Source organism: Dipodomys ordii, unplaced genomic scaffold (assembly GCF_000151885.1).
Source record: "Dipodomys ordii isolate 6190 unplaced genomic scaffold, Dord_2.0 Scaffold11, whole genome shotgun sequence".
NCBI lineage: Eukaryota > Metazoa > Chordata > Mammalia > Rodentia > Heteromyidae > Dipodomys > Dipodomys ordii.
Window position 1 is genome coordinate 2285182 of NW_012267227.1, and position 1066 is coordinate 2286247.

At 57.7% G+C, this 1066-nt stretch overlaps 1 protein-coding gene across 1 annotated transcript in view; it reads left to right on the top strand.

Moving 5' to 3' along the window:
• The window catches only part of Igdcc3 (immunoglobulin superfamily, DCC subclass, member 3), a 46429-nt gene extending 45797 nt beyond the window's left edge, over positions 1-632 (top strand). Inside the window, exon 12 of the mRNA XM_013009913.1 lies at positions 441-632. Within this exon, the coding sequence (XP_012865367.1) occupies positions 441-632 (192 nt within the window). The remainder of the gene's footprint in view (positions 1-440) is intronic.
• The last annotated feature ends 434 nt before the right edge of the window (positions 633-1066 follow it).

Here is a 1066-nt window from a genome sequence, read left to right on the forward strand (position 1 = left end):
GTTCGATTCCTCAGCACCACATAAGCAGAAAAAGCCAGAAGTGGTGCTGTGGCTCAAGTGGTAGAGCGCTAGCCTTGAGCTGAAGAGCTGAGGGATAGCGCCCAGGCCCCAGGACTAACAAAAAGAAAAGAGTTTCACAGACTTTTCTGCCCAGGCTGACTTTGAATTGTGATCCTCCAATCTCAGCCTCTTGAGTAGCTAGGATGACAGGTGTGAGCCACCAGCACCTGGCTCCATCTCTTCTTCTGTAGATCTTGGGCATTGGCCTTGATCACCAGCCAGGTCCTTTTTAGGTACAGGACTCTGGGTCAGTGCTTTTTTTTTTTTTCCTATACTCTGCATCTGGCAGAGAGGCCTGAGGGAAAGAAGGGGTTCGGGGGTGTGGGGGGGCGCGTTCTCTGGCCTCCAAGCTGATGCCTAGCTGCCTGGCTGTTCCACAGGATCCTGCAGCCCCGGCCCTGTGTGAGGAGTCTCAGTTCTCCGTGGGGTCTCTTCACAGCTTCAGCCTTGTGGATGGGAGGACACCAGAAGCCAGGACCCCCTGTGCAGGCCCCGAAGCTGCTCCATCACCCCAGAATGCAGGCCGGGGCCTCCCCCAGGAAGGACAGACCGCTGGCCTTCCCCAGCCCTAACTGGCCATCCACCTCACCAGGACCAGTAGTAGCCAGTGCTTGGCAGGCTCTGGAAGGGGGGGGTAGCCCCTCTCTCCCCCCCCCACCCCCATTCTCAGGTCAAGGGCGACATTTCTCCTGTTCTGTGGGTTCCGATGGTCCTGCCTTGCCCAGCTTTTCTGGCCTGATTGAAGGACAGGGTTCTAGAAACCCTCAGAGCCAGAAAGTTGGGATGGGGTGGGGAGGGGGCAAGAGGGAGAAGGGTCCATCTGGAGGTATGCCCTTCCCCCCCCACCATTGCCCACCCCCCACCCAACTTGGAACTGAGTGAATGTTTTCCTCCCTCAAACTGAAAACTTAGAATGGCAAGGAGAAGAGAGGAAGGCGGATTGACTCCAAACCTTGGCCCGCGCCATGGCTGGGCCCGGCCTCTGTCTCCTCTGTGGCCGCTTTGT